Source organism: Echeneis naucrates, chromosome 11, assembly GCF_900963305.1.
Source record: "Echeneis naucrates chromosome 11, fEcheNa1.1, whole genome shotgun sequence".
NCBI lineage: Eukaryota > Metazoa > Chordata > Actinopteri > Carangiformes > Echeneidae > Echeneis > Echeneis naucrates.
In genome coordinates, this window is record NC_042521.1 from 86,505 (window position 1) to 104,839 (window position 18,335).

General features: G+C 44.7%; 4 protein-coding genes across 5 annotated transcripts; 1 reads left to right on the plus strand and 3 right to left on the minus strand.

The window, feature by feature from the left end:
- Nucleotides 1–79: 79 nt before the first annotated feature.
- On the minus strand, nt 80–2,688 carry LOC115050565 (gastrula zinc finger protein XlCGF57.1-like). The gene is made up of 3 exons (XM_029513432.1): nt 2,481–2,688; nt 1,378–2,071; nt 80–1,323 (listed from the first exon to the last, which is right to left on the minus strand). Exons 1-3 carry the CDS (start codon nt 2,542–2,544, stop codon nt 276–278), a joined length of 1,806 nt encoding a protein of 601 aa, XP_029369292.1. The 5' UTR covers nt 2,545–2,688; the 3' UTR covers nt 80–275.
- A 5,983-nt stretch (nt 2,689–8,671) lies between these two features.
- On the plus strand, nt 8,672–10,467 carry jtb (jumping translocation breakpoint). Its single transcript, XM_029513441.1, has 6 exons — nt 8,672–8,829; nt 9,254–9,507; nt 9,581–9,621; nt 9,752–9,837; nt 9,922–10,001; nt 10,155–10,467. Exons 2-6 carry the CDS (start codon nt 9,419–9,421, stop codon nt 10,309–10,311), a joined length of 453 nt encoding a protein of 150 aa, XP_029369301.1. The 5' UTR covers nt 8,672–8,829; nt 9,254–9,418; the 3' UTR covers nt 10,312–10,467.
- A 546-nt stretch (nt 10,468–11,013) lies between these two features.
- Nucleotides 11,014–14,074, minus strand: glmp (glycosylated lysosomal membrane protein). Its single transcript, XM_029513439.1, has 7 exons — nt 13,968–14,074; nt 13,375–13,539; nt 12,708–12,806; nt 12,363–12,518; nt 11,954–12,172; nt 11,593–11,861; nt 11,014–11,514 (listed from the first exon to the last, which is right to left on the minus strand). The coding sequence occupies exons 1-7, from the start codon at nt 14,061–14,063 to the stop codon at nt 11,343–11,345; spliced, it is 1,176 nt and encodes a 391-aa protein (XP_029369299.1). The 5' UTR covers nt 14,064–14,074; the 3' UTR covers nt 11,014–11,342.
- Nucleotides 14,075–14,418: 344 nt separating this feature from the next.
- cct3 (chaperonin containing TCP1, subunit 3 (gamma)) lies at nt 14,419–18,248 on the minus strand. 2 transcript variants are annotated; one of them, XM_029513433.1, is made up of 14 exons: nt 18,151–18,248; nt 17,316–17,377; nt 17,155–17,205; nt 16,978–17,040; nt 16,804–16,900; nt 16,405–16,522; nt 16,128–16,314; nt 15,895–16,044; nt 15,694–15,826; nt 15,533–15,614; nt 15,264–15,444; nt 14,940–15,185; nt 14,677–14,808; nt 14,419–14,598 (listed from the first exon to the last, which is right to left on the minus strand). In XM_029513433.1, exons 1-14 carry the CDS (start codon nt 18,176–18,178, stop codon nt 14,506–14,508), a joined length of 1,623 nt encoding a protein of 540 aa, XP_029369293.1. In that variant the 5' UTR covers nt 18,179–18,248; the 3' UTR covers nt 14,419–14,505. The 2 variants fall into 2 exon arrangements, with proteins under 2 accessions (XP_029369293.1, XP_029369294.1); XM_029513434.1 differs by lacking the exons at nt 16,978–17,040; nt 17,155–17,205 and having other exon boundaries at nt 18,151–18,193.
- Between the last annotated feature and the right edge of the window lie 87 nt (nt 18,249–18,335).

An 18,335-nucleotide genomic window follows, 5' to 3' on the forward strand; every position in this document is an offset into this window, starting at 1 on the left:
CTGTTCTGTGTAAAGGACCTTGATGGTACACCTTAAAATAAATCTGATCGGATTTAGATTTGATTTGATGAAACTTTAATGACCAATAATTGTTAATGACAGACATGAACATTTCAACTGACATGTTTTCACTGGTACATCATAGATTGAACATGGCTCGACATTTAGGTGATGTAAGAGCTTGAATAAAATAGTCAGATTAAAAGTCTCCATTTAATTTGAAAGTTCATGAAACATGAAAAAGTCTCTCTGTTTGATGACAATTAATTTTGTTACTACTGCAATGAATTCTGGGACATGTTGGACGAGTGAGGATCCTCCTGTCTGATAGGTTGATGTGAGTATGTCTCTGTGTGCTGCACCATGTGTCGTTTCAAGTTTGATGTTTGTGTGAAGTTTTTCCGACAGTATGAGCAGTGATAGGGTTTCTCCTGGGAGTCCCACGTGTGCTGGACCATGTGTCGTTTCAGGTTCCCTCTCTGGGTGAATCTGACTCCACAAACCTGACAGCCAAATGGTTTCTCTCCTGAATGAGTCCTAAGGTGCTTCTTCAGCGCTCCGCTTGTGATAAACCCTTTCCCACAGACTGGGCAGCTGTAGGGTTTCTCTCCTGTGTGGATCCTCATGTGAGTTTTCAGGTTGTGTTTATGAGTAAACCTGTTCCCGCACTCTCTGCAGTGAAATGGTTTGGCACCCAGGTCCACCTGAAGGTTCTCCTCAGTGTCCTCCAGCTCCAACTGCTTGCTACCACACTTGTGTCGCCTGAAACCCGATAGCCAGGTGAACTTCCTGTCACAGATGCGGCAGCTGAAATGTTTTTCCCCAGTGTGGACAGCCAAGTGTTGAGTCATATGCACCTTTTGAGTAAAGCCCTTTTCACAGAAGGGACAACAGAATGGTCTCTCTCCTGTGTGGAGCCTCTCGTGTGTCTTCAGATTCACCATGCGGCCGAATCGTTTCCCACACTGAGAGCAGCTGAAGGGTTTCTCTCCGCTGTGGCTCGTCACGTGGCCCAGCAGAGACCTCTTGCAGCCGAATGCTTTCCCACAGAGTGAGCATCTGAAGGGTCTCTCTCCAGTGTGAATTCTCAAGTGAGTATGCAGATGCTCCTTGCGGCCAAATATTTTCCCACAGTATGAGCAGCTGAAGGGTTTCCTGATAGAGTTACATCCAGAGTCAACTTTAATCGACTTCAAAGTATGTGAAGATTGAGGCTTGTCTTCATTATGATCATTTTCAGTCTTCATGGGGGCAGGACCAAATTTTAACTTGGGGACATCATCCTCCTCACTGGTCCAGACCTCAAGAGACTGACGGGACTCTCCCCTACATCTGTGTCTTTTGAGCTGATAGAGCCACGTGAACCTCCGGTCACACCCTCTACAGCTGAACTGGTCCTCTTTGGAGTGGACAGACATGTGCTGGGTCAGGTGTCCTCCATGTTTGAAGCTTTTTCCACAGATGGAGCAGCTGAATGGTCTTTCTCCAGTGTGGATCCTCATGTGGATATTCAGGTTGTCCTTGCGACTGAAGACTCTTCCACACTCAGAGCAGCTGATCGACTTCTCTCCTAGTTCTGTGCCTTTAGTCTCAGCCTGGTTCCGGTGCAGCTGTGAGGCCTCACAGACACCCTGGTGGCTCTTGAGCTGTGTGTACCAGGTGAACCTCTGCTCACAGAAACGGCAGCTGAAGCGTTTCTCCCCGGTGTGGACAGACGTGTGGTAGGTCAGGTTGACCTTCTGAGTGAAGCCCTTCCCACAGAAGGAGCAGCTGAATGGTTTCTCTCCAGTGTGAGTCCTTAAGTGGATCTTCAGATGTGGACTTCTACCAAACGTTTTCCCACACACAGAGCAGCTGTGCGTTTTTCTACTGTTCTTACACCTCACATCATCTGCAGGCATTTCAATGATCTTCAGAGAGTTCAGAATGAGCTGAGGGTTCCTGGTCTCCGACTGATCCCCATCAGTCTTCCAGTCTGAGGACAGCTCCTCTTCTTCCTCTTTAATAGGTGGATTTCCTGGCTCCTCCTGGTCCCCAGAGCTCCAGGCCTGCGGCTCCAGTGGAATGTCTTCTGGAACAGCAAACAAAGACACAACAGGTCAGTTGTATTTGTACTTCCCACAGAAAAACAAGATCTACTTGAACTGCTGATAGAACATCTGACAGGACCGCCGACATAATCTTTACAACCTCCAACTTCAGGAACCTCATAACATGACCCTGTGACAAATGGTTGTGCTCAGGTTACCACCATCGTGATGTGAACTATCACCATGGTTACCACGGAGGCCTGGGGTGAAAGGTAAAACATCATCATGATCGAGAGCTCTAACATTTGTTCGGGTCCGGGTCGGTGTCAGGCTAAAACTAAGTCAATTCTCGTCTGCGTAACGAGACATCAATGACGTCACATAGAAGTTCAATGACTGTAGCTAACATTATCTTAGAAACAACTGCAGTTAGTAGAAAAAATAACTAACCTGCTATTCTCGGCTTCGGGTCCGGGTTTAAGACAGGATCTGGAACCTCCCCGGGCCGGTCCATGTCTGGTCCCGTCACCAAACGGGACTGTAACGGTTCACCTGCCGTTACCTGTGTCAAGTAACAGGCTAACCGACACAATGCTAACAGCGTCCTGTTAGCATTGTGTTGTTTTTTTTTTTTTTCTTTCTTTCTTTCTTTCTTTCTTTCTTTCTTTCTTTCTTTCTTCTTCTTCTTCTTCTTCTTCTTCTTCTTCTTCTTCTTCCTCTTGTTGGGTTTATTGGCGGTCGGCAAAAAACCTTATAATTCATTACCGCCACCGACTGGTATGGAGTGTGGTTCGAGATTATTATTTGGTTGTTCTAAGGAAACTTAAATAAAGCCAAATTATAGTCTTTTAATCAATCCAGTTCTTCTAAGATATTGTAGCAAAGTGTCATAGCATTTTCCCTCGATGCTCTCTGCAGCATGTCATTCAAATCTACCCTCAGTTTCTGTTTTGTAAAGTTTACAATCAGATCTTTTCTTTCTTCCTTATACTTTGTACAGTATATTATGGCATGTGCTACTGTTTCCTGATACATGTTTCTTTATTTTTTACAGTGTGCTGTTAAGTCCTGAATGACCAAATCGTAACCTTGATATTATTGTTTCCTCTCTGCGGGATTTTGCTGTCTCTCTTGTAATTCCAACTCTTCTTTGAATTCTATAAAACTGTCTGCCTGTTCTTTCTTCTTCCCATTACTTTTGCCACCTTTCTTTTAACCTGTGCTTAATTTTGGTTTTCATTTCAGTTTTACTTAATGGAACTTGAATGTCGGTGTGATTGTTTCTTGTTTCTTCTTTTGCCCACCTGTCTGCTGTTTCATTTTCTGTTACTCCTATATGAACCGATATCCACACGAGTGTTATATTCAGTCCCATCATTTGGATTCTGAATAATGTTTGCTGAATTTCCAGTAATATATCTTTTCGGTTGTCTGGTTGTGCGTATTTTATGCTGATCAGAGATGAGCTGGAGGAAGAGAACACTCCTGTACTCCCAGGTCTCACCTCTTCAACCTGTTGGACTGCCACTAACAATAAACAACCATCATCTCTCCTGTACATACTGATACCTCATCACTGATTCTCCTGCATCCTTTAATGTTAAATTCTGGAACTACAAATGAAATACCCACTCTGCTGTCCAAATTCTTTGATGCATCTGTATATATTTGAATGTGATTGTTGTATTTATTTCATATATACTCATTTATTAACTGTGGTTGTAGATTAAATCCCTTATCTTTATGTTTTTTGTTTAACAGAGTGAGGTCCATGCTAGGTTCAGGAAGTATCCAAGGTTGTGTCACTGAGAGTGTAACTGTTGGACTAATGTCTATTGCTGTTACATCCAGTTCTGTAGCTTTTCCTTCTATTACCCACCCAAAGCTTTTTGTTTCCATCCTCTCTTTTTCCCAACAGGGTTTCAGTACCTCTCATGTTGGGTGATCTTTATTGAGCCCTTTGAAATTCACCCCTTAGCTTAGAGCAAGCCGTATTCTCCTCAACTCTAAAGGCATTTCTCCCATTTTCACTTGTGGTGCTGAAGTCTGGGTTATTCTGTGTTCTAACTGCACCTGTACACAATCTTAACGCCTGACATTGTATGTTGTCCAGTTTTTTTAAAGTTGTATGTGCTGAAGATCCAAATGCGATGCTCCCATAATCTAATATAGGTCTTACTATTCCTGTGTAAATGGTCTTTAATGCTGTTCCGTCTGAAATCTCATAACATCCAAAACTTTCTTATTCTTGTCGACTATTTTCTGAATATGCACCGTCCATGTTATTTTTTCATCTAGACACAATCCTAGAAATTTTAATTGTTTCACTCTTTCCAGTTCTTGTTGGTATAAATTCGGTTTTATGTTACTGTCAACTCTTTTCCCTGTAAAGAAAATTGTCTTTGTTTTCTCTAGTAAGAATTTAAATACCCACCTAAACGACCATTCTTCTATTTTATCAATGGCTTCTTGTATTTTCGTCACAATAAATTTTATATTCACTCCTCTCTTCCAAATCGCCCCATCATCTGCAAAAAGAGAAAATCCCATTCCCTTCTCCAAACTCAAGAAAACATCATTTAACATGATAGAAAAACTGACTTACGATACTGCCTTGAGGTGTTCCATTTTCTATCGTAAAATTGTTTGAAAAACTCTTTCCTATCCTTACTTTGACTGTCCTGGAAAATAAAAAGTCCTTGATCCATCTATACATCAGGCCAGTAACTCCCAATTTGTTTAATTTAATTAACACTCCTTCTTTCCACATCATTTTATATGCTTTTTCTATATTGAAAAAGACGGCCATATTGTATAATTCCAATATGGTGTTTTTAGATGAACCACTGAGCTGTTTTATCATAATGTCACATATCAGATCTTTTCCAGGTGCTGACAACTTAGTTTTCCTGAGAGCAAGATTCAATTCTGCCCTTTTAAATTGTATATTTATTAAATCATTATTGTTTTCATTCATTCTCATCTGTCATGGCTGTACTTCTATTATCGACCAGTACTGGATTACCATACTCTCTTTTAATTCCATTCATTCTTTTGATCATTCCCCATACTTGAGTAATATCTGTTTCCCTTCCTATGGAATTGCAAAATTTCCTCCAACAGACCTTCTTGGCACTTTTAATAATTTTCCTTACATTAGCTTGCATCCTTTTATACTCAATACTTTAAATGCTTTATTTCAAGATTTTATTGCATTCTCACATTCCTTCGTCCACCATGGCACAATTTTCTTTTTACTCTTCCCTCCTTTCCTTTGAATTGCTTGCTTTGCTGCCTCTAGAATAGTTTCACAAACAGATAGGTTTAATTCTTCAACATCTTGATTAATATCAATGTATTGCACTTCTTTATCACATATCTGTCGAAAAAAACTCAAGCCTATTGTTGATCTGCTCTCAAGATACATCTTTCAAAGCCAAAACTTTTTCAGCTCCCCTCACAATTATTTTTATTTTGTCTCTCGTGTTAAACTTGATCTGTACAGTTAATTACATACGCAATGAACAAAATCAACTTATCCACATTTAGTGGATAAGCTGTATTAGTTTGCATTCTTTGAGCTCCTCTTGATCTTGAATTGTGGCTGTTGTTGCCTGTTTCCTCCATCCCCTTCTGTACTTGTACTGTCTTCACTGCTTCAGAGTAGTTTATGTTGTTGACCGTTTTCACATGTTGAATTTCCACTGCTGGTTTCCTGACTTCATAGCCTCCATACACCGTGCTGGTCACCACAATTACAACATTTAGCCTGTACATTTTCTCAGCATTCCTCAAATCTGTGCTCACCTCCGCACTTAGCACACCTTTGCTTCCCATTGCAAGCTTTTGCTATATGCCCGTACCTGTGAAGTGTAGGGGGAATGTAAGGTCTGACTGGGAAACTCTATGAGCACTGACATGCTGCCAGCTCTCTCACCGTGTATTGTTTTCATCAGTCTCTTTAATCTCCACTCATCACTGCCCTGAATACTCCGTTGGAGTTTCTCCAATCCTCACCAATGGGGGATACCTGTTACCCCGATTGACCTTGCTCTCACCCAGCACTCGTCTTTCACTTACTAATTTTTTACATATATTTTCCACGACTAAAGCTTTATTTTTCTGTTCTTGATTTTTACACTTTATCAATAAGGCTCCGTCTTGAGGAGTCTCAGCCATTTCTATGTCCCCTACTTTCTTTCGCAGCTCCCTTGAAAGTGCAATGGGACTTAGATTAACCTTCTCGTCTTCCTTCCTAAACTTAATTATCATCTTAAATTCGTCCCTTTCCACCTTCCTGCGAACAACCCAGTTTTCCTCATCTGATTTGTCTCCCTCTAACTTTCTTTTGCTTCCATGGTTAGCATACCGGTTGGCTCTTACCTTGTCCTGCTTTACCTGAACGTTTTCACTCACAACAGGAGCTCTGTCATCCCGATCCAGTCACAAACCAGTTTATGCCAGAACTTTCTTACGCACGAGTTGTAAGAATAGAAAGCGACACAAAGTCTGACTTCTCGTTTTTATTTTATTGATGTAAATTCATGGCCTTTTTTTGCAGCAAACAGATTTTACTTTGACCACCACCTTCTGACGTTCAGGGCCGCCTGGACCTGGACTCTGGTCTGAAGAGCCTGAAGCAGGAGGGGAAGTGACCTCACTGTTGTGTGTTCCTGAATTGTAGAAGCTGAGTGTGATGTCTCCATCTGGTCATGTGACTGCTGACCTAAACTAAGAGGATTATTGTTTCCCGTTCAGTCAGACTCATTCTGATTCTTTCTGTAACAGCTTCATTTTCACAGAAGAACCAAGCCTGTCTGTCTCTCTTACTGTGTCTCTCTCTGTCTGACTGATGAAGCTTAATGTGCTCCTGCTGCTGATGTATGTAATCTGTCTTCAGAGAGTTGACAGCAGTCTGCCCATCATCACGCCTGCCGCCCCACTGTTGCAGGTAGGCCTGCTGTATGCTGGGAAAAAACAAATCAACAACACAAACATACAATGCTGTAAACCAGCACAGACATTGGTTTCTTGGTTCTGGACTGTTTATTGGACTTGTTCTGTCTCAGGTGGATGAGTCGGTCAAAACCAGGAATGACTTAAGTCGACTTCCTGGACTCTGTCCACGGCTGAAGAGACGCAGAGTCACTGTCCTGGTAAAACCTCACAACATGCCTGAGACAAATGTGATAGTGAAGAGATGCATTGTGGGAAACCTCGTCTGTAAACATGTCTCATCTTCTCAGTGCAACCTGGAGAAGTTCTGCTGGAAGGGGCGGAGCCAGAAGAATTGGTCTGGACAGGTGTGTCGTTGTCCACGAGGGTCCAAGTGTTCCCGTTTTTTTGTCCACAGTCTGTGAAACCGACGGACCGCTCTGATATCTTGCTACATACCCTTTGCTTTATATGAAATATGTTAATCTTTCATTTATCATCCTCTCCATTTTCTTGCAAATATTAGATGTTAGGGCAATAGACCTATCATTTCCTGGTTTAGGTATCAGCACAACCACTGCTTCCTTCCATATCTGTGGCAATTTTCCCTTCTCCCACACTTTGTTGTATAATTCCAATATGGTGTTAGATGAACCACTGAGCTGTTTTATCATAATGTCACATATCGGATCTTTTCCAGGTGCTGACAACTTAGTTTTCCTGAGAGCAAGATTCAATTCTGCCCTTTTAAATTGTATATTTATTAAATCATTATTGTTTTCATTCATTCTCATCTGTCATGGCTGTACTTCCATTATCGACCAATACTGGATTACCATACTCTCTTTTAATTCCATTCATTCTTTTGATCATTCCCCAAACTTGAGTAATATCTGTTTGTTCTATGACCGTGATCTGTTTTTATGACAAAAATCTGTTTACACCTGTCCGTGACTGTAACACGTCTGTTCTTAGTAAACATGTCTCTGTATATAAATACAACCTAACCCTAACCCTTTTATTTTATTTAGACAAATAATCTAGTCAAATAATTTAGACTGCGCCTGCGCACTTTCAATGGCTGTGTATATTTACAACGAAAACTAACCGACGTGTCAACAAACAACAGGAAGTGGTGTATTTAGACCTTCAAATTAAAGTTACATTCCATTAAAGTGACGCCTTTCCACACAGGCCTGTTCCTCAGGTGACTGTGTTATTATGTTTGAGGCTGAGTAGTTATTGGAGGTGGAACACAGGTTAGCAACATACTGCACACTTTTTGGATGTCACTTTTTTTTATGTCGCTGTGCCTCCAACAAAGTGCAAATGTAACAGGAACTAGAAAATCAGATAGCATTTCTCCTGTTAGCTTCTCTTCATCATCTTCCAGTAAATGCTTCTCCTGAATGACCGAACTCATCAGATCTCAGAGAGCTCAGAGTTCCTGATGGTCCCATTCCCATTATTTATTCTTTTTATTTTAGATGTGTTGCTATACACATACTGAACTTCTCTCTCTAGCTCTCTGTCACACACAGACACACATTTCACAGACTAATTACGTTTAAACCAAAAAAAAAAAAAAACCTCTTTTCGAAGATGATTTGTTTTTGATGTCTGTCTGAATGTTAAAATTGATATCCTCGATCAAACTTTTTCAGACAGGAGTTTAAGCTTTTATTCAGAAGATACCGTAGATGACGTATTCCGGTGCGTTGTGACGTCATAGCCTGTGTAAGACCAAGGTGGGATCCGGTGGCGGAGAACTTGTTGTCCGGTGTTCGGTGGACTTAACGGGAATGTTATCGTGTCGGCGGGTCTTCTCGCGCTGATTTCAAAATGGCGGCAGCTCCAGATTCCGGTGAGTGTTCACAGCTGAAGCTAAGCAAACGTTAGCATGTTTCAAGTTAGCTGCTAGCATTAGCACCGGGACTCAGTCTGTTTCCTCAGCACGGATTCGGTTCATTATCCGGTATCTCTGTAGCAGTCTCTCCGGTCGGGACCTGCTGTGTCCAGACCGGTTCTGTTTGGAAACAGCTTTGAAGTAAATCCTGTTCTCGTGCTGTGAGCTAACCTGCTAACGGTTTTGTTAACAGTCTGAACGGAAGGAGGACTGATCGGAAATCAATAACGTCACCTGATTGGTTGATTCGGAATGTGGTTGTTACTGGGGGGAGGGATTTTTCAGGTTCAGGAATCACCTGTGAGCCGGAACCCAGTGTGACCTGCTGCTGTCTGGGTCCAAGTCTGAAAACAGGTTCTGATGGATGTGTGTTGTCTTCTAGCTCTCAGTAGCCTGGACTTTCAAAAGCTTGGCTGAACTAACATGTAAACAGACGGACTGAAACAACTGTGAGCCCATCAGGAAAGTCCAGAACTAGACAAAGACCAGGACCAGGACCAGGACTAGAGTCAGGGTGGCGTCACCGTTCTGGTGGAGGAGCAGGCTGATGGAGAGCGACTGTCGAATCCCTGTGGCTTGTTGTCGGCCCCGGGTCCTGGTTTTCCAGGCTCTGTTCTGGGGCCTCGTCTCCCTCCGGTGAGTCCTACCTCTGAGGTCAGGTGTCAGTCAGAAGGACCATAACTATTTGGTGATGTGTTTTGTGTTCCAGAGTGTTTGGAGCGGCTCTGCTGAGTGAAGAGAAAGCTACAGGTACAAACATCTCAACACTCCATCAAAGCATAGTAGCAGCAAAGCCTGCTGGGAAAATGACTGAGACTCCCAGGACTTAGACGAATCATGCTGCTGTTGATGAGTTGATTTCTGACCTTTGACCCTGCAGCAATGAAGCCAGTGACCACCCCCTGCTGGTTGGTGGAGGACTTTGTGGTGACCACAGTGTGTTCGCAGTGCAATGCCTTCCAAACGGTGAGTGTTCAGTTTACCAGTCCCTGAAGGCACCATTGGTGTCTGCAGTGTCTGAGCTCAAAGGTGTCTGTGTGTGTGTTTCAGAAGTCATGGTTGGCTTGTGGACTGACAGGATATGTGGAGAGAGTCAACTGCACCAGAACTAACAAGGACGAATACAAGAGGTCAGATGCTGATCCAGTCTTTTATTTTGAAATCAACTGTGGGATCTAAATCAGTCATTTCCCACTGATGCTAACACTAAGGACAGTTTTTCAGTGTTGAGAATAAATGAACTTGTTTAAGTGATCTGAAAAAGTATAATATCACCCCCCCAGCTGTCGCTCTGTAGTGATGGAGGAGCATCTCTTTTGGAAGTTTGAGGCAGTCATGTTGGCTCTTACGGTGGTCTTCGCCATCCTAGTGGTTGTCCGTCAGCGCTGGCTTGACCGCCTTGCCTCAGAGAAGGTCCGCAGACAGATTGAATCCATCTAGGACTCTACAGGAACAGGGATCAGGGGTTGGAACTGATCTTGACTCTATCTTTTAGCATATCAAAATGGTCCACTCAGGTGGATCAGGACTGGACAAGGCTACAGCCCTGGACTCTATGTTGGGAGCACTATAAAAACCAGGTTTTAGGTCTGACCTGGTTTTTTTTTTTTTTTTTTTCCTCCATTAAAAGGTTATTAAAGGTGAAAGTGAATCTGAGTGGTGAGTTCAATTTTGTTGTCATTTCAAGATTCAAACCAGACCGGAAGTCATTTAAGACTTCACTCACTGTTGTGGTGCTGCACCTTTAGCTGGGCTTGGATTGGTTAGTCAAACTAATTGTTTGACCAACTGTTTGTTTTCAGTTTAATGAATTGAAAAAAAGTTGCAACACGGCAGCATAGAGGTTAGCGTTTCTTCCCACCGTCCAAAGACATCATGTCTAGGTTAATTGGTGACTCTAAATTGACCATTGGTGTGAATGCGAGTGTGAGTGGTTGTTGGTCTGTTTATCCTTGTGTGTTGGCCCTGTGATGGACTGGCGACCTGTCCAGGGTGTATCCTGCCCCTTGCCCGATGTGAGCTGGGTTTGGCTCCAGCAGAAAAGCAGTAGAAAATGGATGGATGGATGGTTAAAAAAAAAAAAAAAAAAGTTAGACTTCAGTTGAATAAAAAAAGAATGATTTTATTCTACAGAAACATAAAAAAAAAAAAAAAAAAAAACCAAAACACTGTGACATGACTATGACATCATGGCACCATCACGTCACAAACCTCTAAAGAAATCAAAGACTTGTCGATTGCGTAAATAAGTCATTGATCAGTTCAAGAAATCTCATGATTGGCTGGCAGGAAGGTCATCCGCCCATTTGAGATGAATGATGTTGTGTTTCCCGTGTCTGTCTTGTCATGTGTGTTTTGTGTTGAGCTGATTAAACCTTAAAAACATTTAGTTAAAAACAGGAAGTAAAAACCTAACAGGTACCACGGTCCTCATTGGCTGACTGACCCAGAGCGGGCAGATCTTTAGTTCTTTAGTTGATTGGCTCGTAGGCAGGTGAGTCTGTTGCCTTCTTCCTGACGCAGACCCAGACTCCACCCAGTAACAGGAGTGCCACCGGAGTCCCCAGACCCACCGCCATGATGGCCACAACCAGCGGAGAGAAGGAGTCGACGGGGGGAGAGCCAACGCCCACCACAGCCGTCCTAAGGACAGGAAGTAAAGTTAGCCTACAATCAGGTGTTGATCTGAACTCATCAAATGAGAGGATCGATCAGACCAACCAGCTGAGGAACCGGGTGGCGCTGTAGAACGGTTCTGTGGCAATGCCGAAGCTCACATTGAGTCCAAAAGCTTCAGGGCCCAAATAAAATGCTTGGATTAGACCCGACGCTGCTGCAATCATCTGGCCACTCTGAGGCCGGGGGTCAGAGTGACGGCACGGCGTGGCATTCTCCAGAGATGGGTTAGGCTGACGGTATGCTACTGGCTTCCACTGAACAAAGCCCAGAATGCCCGAGCTGTCATTCACTGATGACACCCACTGAGACACCTAAGGGGTCAGAGGTCAACAACAGGAAGGGCAGATAGGACATCTCAGGGATCAGAGGTCAACATGTAAACAAATATCTGTTGATTGATGACCTTGAATATTGATGGAGTGAACTCATCATCGATCGACTGATGGACTTCCACCCTGCTCAGGGGATTTGCCCCGCCCACTGCCTGCAGCTCCAATAAGAACCTGGATCGATTTGCCCGTGGCAACAAACCATCAAGCCACACCAGCATCTGGGAGGAGTCCACTGTGTGTTTGAGGCGGGGCCAGGCCTGACCACGCCCCTCTGAGTCAAACACTGACAACTGAGGGGAAAAAAAAATAAAAATATCAGTTGAGACTCCTGATGTCACAATGTGTTGATTAAAATCAAATCATAACAAAGTTACACTTTATGATAAATTCTTTGTGATGGCATCATCTCCTGTTTCCACTACATTTGTCCATTAATGAAAATAAGACTATGATGTGACCCTGTGGTGACAGACAGCTGACCTGCAGGCAGAGTGAACCGGTGCTGTTGTTGGACCCGCAGAGGACAGCAACTGGGCCCGACAGGTTCAGATGAGACCAGGTGAAGCTCTGCAGCTCATATGGAGGGAAAAAGTCAGACGGATTGGCTGTGTCGTTCACGTCATCATACTCCAATAGCTGAGAAATAATGACATCATTAGTCAGGGCGTCAATGATGTTGAATTAATTAGCTGAAGGCTCAACAGCAAAACAACAGGCAGGGCGTGGCCTGGGGGAGGTGTCTGTTTTATTAGACAAGAGTTTGAGTCTCAAATGCTTTATTAAGTTTTAAGGAGAACTTGTAGATTTAAGGCAGATGTTTCTGACCCTGCTGAAGACAACGGCGGTGCTGTACAGGATGCTGCTCTCTGGCTCCACCCTCAGGCTGCCGCTGGTGTTACGTGCCAAAAAAAGAGGCCAGTCCACCTGCCAGGAAGGACACAGCCAACATCATGGTCACAATATTATGAACGCCAGCACACATGGAGCTCAATGCTAAAGCTTTCATATTGATGTAGGAATAGCTAGATCAAGCCAAATTTATTTATATAGCACCAAATCATAACAGAGACCGATCAAGGCACTAACCCTAACACACACTTCCTTTAAAAGGGTTAGGATTAGTTAGAAACCTTAGACCGAACCAGACTCACGGTGGACAGGGCAGATTGAAAGAGAAGGGGGGAGACATGGGGGTGGGGGTTTGCTTGCAATAAAAAAAAAAAAAAAAAAGGGGTTACGGTTGGGACCGTTAAATGTACACTGGCAAATATTACATTTGGCAGATGAAGTGAGATAAAATTCATACATTAAATTTAATTTGTTTGATTTGATCTCCCCTTTCTGCCTCTTAAATGAAGTGTTTCCCTCCTCTGTCTCCTGTCTGCTCTTAGAGGGATCTGTTGGTCTGGACCTGCTCTCTGTGTGAAGAGCCTTGATGGAACTTTATAATTTGGAGCCTTAGACATAAGTTTTATTAGATTTGAAATATGACCTTGACAGTGGAGGAAGCTGAGTTGGTATGGACCAGCAGCAATGTGGGCGCCCCCTGGCTGCAGAATAGGTAGTGCAACGTGTCGTTGTCGCCCACAGCTCTGACGTGCAGCAGATCGCCATCAGGAGGAGGCGCTGTGGAGCCCGGGTTTAGCTGCACGGTCAGCTGAGGAGAGAAGAACCCGGTCAGTGATCAGACACACTGATGATGAAACTGACCGGTTTCTTTATTTTTTGGAAGTCAGTATAAAAAAAAACACCATATTTGATGTTTTGTAAACAGTAAAGAATTATTTTTTCAAGATCTTAAGATTGATAAAACTCAGTATTTCCATTTCCCCATAGCTTTCCCTGTTTGTTTCAAAACTAACAATTTTTTTCCTATATTGTTAAAATGAAAATAATCTGCATGAAACACGAAAACCAAAAAGTGAAGATGTGTTTACACAATATAAGGTGGAAAATACAATTTAACTGCATTAAAACCATCTAGACCTTTAATTTGGAGGGCGTCTGAACAACAGTTCAACACTTTCACATCCTCCATCTATTTTTTTTTCCCCACTGTGCTTTCACTCACTTCCGGGTTCTTACCTGCCGTTTGGACATTTCTGCTGCGAACGAACCGGAACACGACCGAAGAAGCGCGAGGAGAAACACCACCGGTCGGCCGACTAGCACCGCCGCCATCTTTGTTTTGACTTAGCTGGCCGTCACATGACTTCCTACTTAATATGCCAGCTGACCCGTAAGCCCCGCCCTGTCAACTGCGAAAACCTTTATTGACCAAACACACATTGAACAAGACTATTCAGAAACTGTCTTTGAATGTGTCCAGATAAAAAAAGGATGTAACGTCACAATCCACTTCCTGCTCATGAAAACCATAAGAATCCTGTTCCTGAAATTAAACTGGTTCTGTTTTTGACTTATATCACTTCTTTTAAAATGAGGTAGATAATTTTTTTGAGTTGATATTTCTCATCTGGTTTGACCCTGAGGTCAGAGGTTTTGGTCTCAGGAGACAAAGGGAAAAAAATCAAACTTTTACGTTTCTAACTTCGACTTTATTATGTTTTAATGACACATCTGGTCCACACACACACACACACAACGTTGGAGTGATCCAGATCTACTCAGCTCCTTGTCCTCCCATTGCCTCGTCTTTGTCCTTCTTCTTGTGTCCAGAGACAATGTCGTCAATACGCAGCAACAAGATGGCCGTCTGAAAAACAGAAAAACCAGATCTGTCAGGACGGATCTGGACCGATCAGGACCAATCCGGACCAGGATTATGTCCCACCTCCACAGCAGTCTTGTAGGTCTGAGCTTTAACGGCTAGCGGCTCCCAGATGCCCAGAGACGTCATGTCCGACAGACAACCGGTTTCTCCGTCCACACCCCAACACACACTGTTGTCTTGAGTGTGTTTGGCCTGGAGACAAAGACAGAGTAAGACGGAGACAGACAAACAGAGAAAGAGAGAGAGAGAGAGAGAGAGAGACTTAAATCAAGTTTAACAGACAAAGTTTTATTGAAACTCTCACGCGATGAATAAATCTTTACCCTGAGTGATGTCAGCACTCGGATTGTGGAGGCTCCACAGTTCTGGATTAGAGTACGTGGGATGACCTCCAGAGCCTGGGCTACAGCACGGTAGGGCCACTGTTCGATACCTGTCAGGGCGCGGGAGCGTTCTGTCAAACGCTTTGACACCGCCATCTCCACAGCACCACCACCCGGCAACAGGAAGGGGTCCAGCAGAACATTACGACACACTTGCATAGCGTCTTGCAGGTTCCTCTCCACCTCCTAAGGATGAAAGACAGGGTCAGACCAGGGTCTGGACCCCTAGGACACCTCTGATTAAAAAAAGTGACGGCAGCTCACAGCGAGGATCTCCTTGCTGGCCCCCCTCAGCAGAATGGTGCAGGCCTTTGGGTCTTTACACTCAGTAACAAAGGTGAAATACTCATCACCGATCTTCTTCACCTCAAACAGCCCCGCCCCTGTACCAACGTCTTCCTCCCGTAGCTCATCGGTCCGACTGACAATACGAGCTCCGCATGCCCTGGGGGGAGGGGGAGGTGTCACTATCTGGAACAGCTCAACAGGACCAATTGGTCCTCAGGATAACACCATTTTCTGACTGGGGTTACCTGGCGATGCGGTTGTTGTCGGTCTTCCGGACGCGCCGGATGGCAGTGATGTTGGCCTTCATCAGGAAGTGCTGAGCCAGATCTGGACACAAAATTAGAGTCACTTCAATGAATACACACCTGATTAGACCATGTAGTTACACGGACCAGGTGTGGAGTACCTGAGATGCCTTTCTCAGTGAAGACCAGATCTGGTTTGAGGCGGATGATGTCATCACAGATCTGCTGGATGTATTCCTCCTCCATCTGAAGGATCCGGGCAAAGTCCTCCTCCTTACTGATCTCTATGTCAGTCTGAGGGTGAGAAGCACAGTGAGGTCATGGGTTCAGGGTTCAGGGTTTAGGAGTCAAGCCTGACTCACCTGGCTCTCCCCCTTCTTGTACTCCAGGGAACAATCCAGCAGGACGATGCGAGGGTCCCGGATCAGGCGCCTCATCCTGGGGTGGGTCACGTCCTTGTTGACCATGACTCCCCTCAGAACGCACGAGTCCTCAATAATGCCACCAGGAACCTGGACCATGGGGACAGGATAGAGACTGAGCTGGTTGTGGATGGACCTGGACAAGAATCTGTGGACGTGGTCCTGGGTCCTACCTTCTCAACCTTCGCGTACTTCTTGATGTCGATCTCCTTGCGACCGTTGTCATCCAACTCCACGGTGCGGACAGCGTCTAGGGCGATGCTGCAGGCCAGCTCTGACCAGCGGCTCAGGGCCTTGGTGTTAATGGCTGAGTGGACAATCTTCAGCATCATTGAGCGGTCTGAAGTGTCCACAGGGGTGCTGGGGATTAGGAGTCAGGTAGTCAGTCAGGTAACAGGGTCTGAGCCAGCTGATTCTCCTGAGGGGAGGGCTGTTCTGAGGTGTACTCACCTGATCTCCTTCAGGGTGTCCAGCACGTCCTCCAGGGCTTGTCTGTATGCCCCGATGATGATAGTCGGATGCATCTGCTGCTCCAGGAACTGCTCCGCTACAGACAGCATCTCCCCAGCTGAATGGGCCCAGATCAAACAGAGACCAGGATCAAGATGAGCTTTCTCTCAGCAACAACAAAAGAAAATTTAACCCCTTCAGAGCCACATTCAGTCTTTTCTGTTTCTCCATTCTCAAAAAAGTCTCCTTATTCAGAATCAGTTGATTCTCTCAGTGTGTCAATGAAGACTGTTGTCTTTAAATAAGAGAACAGCTCAGAAAACAAGAATAACTAAAAACACACTTTGTTTATGTATTTATCTGGGGCAGTTGGGTCCAGACCAAAGACTCAGTCCTCACCCAGTATGATGACAGACGTGGTTCCATCTCCCACCTCCTCATCCTGGGTACGGCTGATCTCAATCATTGACTTGGCTGCAGGATGCTGTACCTGGATCTGTTACGATGTAAATACACTTCATGTCAGAAGTACTCCTGTAAACCATCAGACAACAGAGAGAACAACGTTCTCACCTCTCTGAGAATTGCGTTCCCATCATTGGTCATCACGATGCCCCCTGTGGGGTCAAGTAACATCTACAGAGGGGCAGAGAGAAACAGAGAGCAAAACCTGGTGTTAATCCTTGTCATCAGATAAACATGTCTTCCTCAACTCTGTGTCTGGGCTGTGATTGGCCACGGACATCTCACCTTCATCATAGCCCTCGGGCCGAGACAAGTCCGGATCACATCAGCTATGGTCTGAAACCCAAAAGGACCGGGTCAGTACAAAACACATACAGACATTCAGAGACCCTCAGACATGTCTTGTGGACCGGTCAGACCCGGAGATCAGGTTTAGACGCTGGTACCTTGGCTGCATTGATGTTCCCAGTCTGGACTTTACGTCCAGATTCTCTCTTCACGTTCTGGTCTACAAAGAGACAGGAAGTTAATGTTAGGATGTAATCCTTTTCTATTGAAAGGATAATTGACAATTGAGCTGTCTTAACAGACAGCTCAGACCATGTTATATAACTGATAGATTCATGATGGATTGATAGGTTACTGATATAATTCTCGATCTGTTCTGAACAGATACAGGAAGTGATCTGTGCTACCAGAGATACCAGATCAGACAGATCATCGTCTGGCAGTGAGGATGAGGATGCTCTGGAGAAAAGATGAAGAAATGAGTGACAGCTGCTCTGACTTCCGCTCAACGAAACACACAACCATCAAACCAGATCGAGGATTTTAGATTCAGGTCTGCAGACGGCCACATCTGGGGGTTTAGATGGATCCGGATCGAAGAGGGTGTGGCTGTTTCACAAACATTCCGTATGTAACACACTAACACCGTTAGACGATAGCGGCTGCTAAGATAACACCCCGACAAAGCTTTCAACAAGCCCCGTGGGGTTAACCCGACAGACAGACTGTGAAACCGGCTAACTGCTAACCGGCTAACTGTGCGTTCTGCTGAGTAACGGAACACGGTTGTTAGCTTAGCTTAGCTAAATAACAATTAGCTCTGAGTTATCGATGCTAACAGTTAGCTTGGTTGGCGGAGCGGAGGAAGCACGTGCAGAGCCGGGCCGTTGCGGCGGTGACCAGCGGCAGGTCGGAGCCGGAGCTGGGCCTGAACCGCCTCCGTGTCCCGGTAAAAGACTCACCGGTCCGCAGACTTAGACCTAGAACACTTACTGAGAACTAAGACCTGCTGTCCGATCATCTTGTCCGGAGCTCCGCTGCTGTCGCCGAGAAGCTTCTGGCAGGCACGAGGAGAGGGAGGGGCCAAGCCACTGGGCGGAAAAAGCAGCACACACGGACCAATCACGTTGAATCACTGTGACTGACACGTGTTTCCACCAATAGTGTCAATGAGCTGA